This window comes from Vombatus ursinus, unplaced genomic scaffold (assembly GCF_900497805.2).
Source record: "Vombatus ursinus unplaced genomic scaffold, bare-nosed wombat genome assembly UNPS02014175.1, whole genome shotgun sequence".
In the NCBI taxonomy this organism is placed as follows: Eukaryota; Metazoa; Chordata; class Mammalia; order Diprotodontia; family Vombatidae; genus Vombatus; species Vombatus ursinus.
In genome coordinates, this window is record NW_020953953.1 from 820567 (window position 1) to 823731 (window position 3165).

At 57.2% G+C, this 3165-nt stretch overlaps 1 protein-coding gene across 1 annotated transcript in view; it reads left to right on the forward strand.

The window, feature by feature from the left end:
* The first annotated feature begins 1762 nt into the window (after positions 1 to 1762).
* LOC114041544 (zinc finger protein 260-like) overlaps positions 1763 to 3165 on the forward strand; it is a 20489-nt gene continuing 19086 nt past the window's right edge. The window contains exon 1 of the mRNA XM_027860045.1: positions 1763 to 1884. Coding sequence (XP_027715846.1) covers positions 1829 to 1884 — 56 coding nt within the window. The 5' untranslated portion in view covers positions 1763 to 1828. The remainder of the gene's footprint in view (positions 1885 to 3165) is intronic.

Here is a 3165-nt window from a genome sequence, read left to right on the forward strand (position 1 = left end):
AGCTAGCCAATTGGAGGGCAGCACGACCAGGATGTCTGACTACTGACCCACAGAAGGGACCCCTCCCCATTACTTAATCCCTTAACAAACCCCTCTTGCCTTTTTAATACTTATGATTTCCCTTATATAATTGCATCTTTACCCTACAAAAATACATCTTGTTTTCTCTGAAGTTGCTGGGTCCTTTTGGAACCTGGCCTGCTTCTGAGGGGCGTCAATCCTCAATAAATGCCTATACTTGCATTAGAGGTGGTCTGACTCTGACTTCATTGAGATGATTCTGCCACAACACACCACGAAACCACTACATGCACTGAATTGTAGGACCTGACTCAAAGTCCCTGCCATCTTTGTGATGAGATCCCTTGGGCTGGGTTCTGTGTGTGTCTGTGGCCTTCAGTGCTCTAGTTATTTTAAGTCTAGCATGAATATCTACCGTAAGTGGCCACTCCAGTGTTAGTCACCTCTCTGAATTCTCTTGTTTGGACCTGGCCCTTACCAAGTCTGAGAGGTCAAAGAGTCCTCGCCACTGTGCCATTTCTCCCTGGCATCCATGTTGGTCAGCTGCAGGTGGCCTGGGCACTCCTGATGAGGCCCAGGGTGGCATCACCAGCCTCAGGCTGCAGGGCACAGCCGGCTTCATATGTCATGTTACCTCTGACGCTCTCTCCTCCAGTCCTGCCCCTTGCTTCCTGGAGGATATTGGCCAAGACTGTCCGGCCTTCCTTGTCCCTGTGGACAAGGTAGAGGGGACATAGGTCATTTTAGAAAGGCTTGAATGACTGGACCCAGAATGACATCATTCCGGAATGATGACTCCAGTGAAGAACCACAGGGACCCTTCCTTGGCCCGGTGATTGATGTCTGCCATCTTTATCAGTGACATGTGCACTCAAGTCTCTAAGTATAAAGGCAAGTCAGAGTGAACGGGACTGTTGGCCAGGTACAGTGAGCACCTCGAGAATTGGAGGGAACAGCCGTTAGTCAAGTCACCAAGCATTTAGTAAGCGCCTACTGTATGCAGGGCCTGTATAGGCGGACAAGCCCGGGTAAAGTGAACCTCGAAGGGGCAGCGATTGCTGAGAAAGAGCCTGAGAGGGGCGGGAGGGGAGAAAAGCTAGCTCTGGGCGGGAGACTTGTGAGGGGCGGGGCAGAGAGGTGAGCTGGGCTTCTGATTGGTGAGCTGGACGGAGGCTGCTGGGCGCTGATTGGCCGAGCGATCACGCCCCCTCCCTATTCTTGTATGCAGGTGCACGTGGTGTATGGACCGTTAGCGGATGGGGGGATGTGGGGGTGCCGGCGTTGAGGGTGGTTCTGAGCCGCGTTAGGAGAGGGGAGCCTGGTGGAGAGTCGGGTCTGGGGCCTCGGGGGAAAGGGGGTTCAGAGGAGGGAGCCGGGAGCGCGGTGAGAACGAGGTAAGAATCCCGGCGGAGAGACTGAGCATGCGCACAGGCTGTGCAGCCCCGCCCTGGAAAGCTGCTTGGGAACGAGGCTGAGCATGCGCACTGGTTGCGTAATCCAACCGCTGACTCTGGAGGCCACGGGGTTGGGGGGAGTGTAGTTGGGAGCCCGGACATGCGCACTGGCGGCACAGCCCAGCCTGGGTGCGGCGTGGGCGGGAACACTTGTGGGAACGAAGCTGGGCATGCGTGTTGGCTGGATAAGCCAACAGCTCGTCACGAGGGTCTCTAGGCGGCCATAGGACGGGAAGGGAACTGGAGGTGGGATGGTGGTGAACCCGAGCATGCGCAGAGGCCGGACCTTGACCTTGTGGGCGGACCGGGGGAAAGGAAGCTGGAAGTCCGGGGGGCATCCAGGGGAGCTCGGGATGGAGCATCTGGAGGTTGCTGAGGGGTCAGCGAGGCTGCAGTGCGGAGGCGGGAGGTGAGCGGAGCTGGGTCGGTGGGAACTAAGCCTCTGCTGGGGAGAGGGAGGGGAGATCAAGCCTGGTGCCCCCTGCCACCCCCGTGACCTTGGGCTTGTTTTGTTTGGACCTGCCCGTGTTCCTGCTGTCTCCCCGTGTAGAGTGGAAGCCCCTGGAGGGCAGGCTCGGAGTTCCGGGGGTACCGCTGGGTTATCCGGGGTTCAAGGCTGGGCAGGGAAGGAGGGACTGGGGGTTGCGGGGAGACCAGGCGAGCCTCCCGCAGTGTTTCTGGCACGGGCTTTTCTGGGTGCCGGCTCACACCGAGTGAATCCTGCCGGGCAGAGTCTGGGGGTCCTTGGGGGGGGGAGTGTGCATCCGGACCCCCCTTATGGCGCGGCACCCCACACAGAAGCGCACTGGGTTTGTGCTGCCGGGGTCTGCGGGCCGTCTCCGGAGGCCTGGCCTCTGAGAGCGCCGGGTCTCGGAGCAAGGAGCGAGGTAGTGAGAGATGGTGGGTCGGATCAGCGGGCTTGGGCTTGAAAACCGGCAGGTTGGGGATGGCTGAGCCTCTGTCCGAAGTGCTGGAGAGATCGGGCGGGCGGTTGGAGGAGGGCGGTTGCTACCCCGGTACTCAAAGCGACCGCGAGCCGTGGTTGGGGTCCGGGCAGCATTCGAGACCAGTAAGATTGACGGAGCGATGAGTGAGCGTTCGCAAAGGAGAGCGATCGTTTTGGTTGTGAGTCCAGTCTGACTTTTTGTGACCCCTTTGGTGGTTTTTGTGGCAGAGATACTCGGGCTGGTTTATCGTTTCCTTCTCCGGCTCATTCTACGGATGAGGAAACTGAGGCAAACAGGTTGAAATGACTTGCCCAGGGTCACACAGCAAGCAAGTGCCTGAGGCCAGATTTGAACCCAGGAGGGTAAGTCGGCCCGACACTCTAGCCAGTGCACCAGCTGCCTCACCTTGAATGCCGTTTTTCCCCATTAGAGCTCCTCGAACCCAGGGACTGTAATTCACCTTTCTGTGTAGCTCCAGCACTTGGGACAATGCCCGGCAGACAGGAAGCACTTCAGCATGCCTGCTGATTGACTGAAACACCTGGCCTTGCTTCTCAGGAAGAGGTGAAGTCAGACTGAGTTCACTTGTTTTTGGGGTTTTTTGCCTGAGTGGTCAGGGAGTCATTTTCCTAGATCACAGCATTTGGAAGTCTCTCGTGCTCTTCTTGCAGAAACTGGAAAAAAAAAAAGATACAGAGGTGTAGGTATAATTCAGATGACTTTGAAACTGGTTGATTGACTCC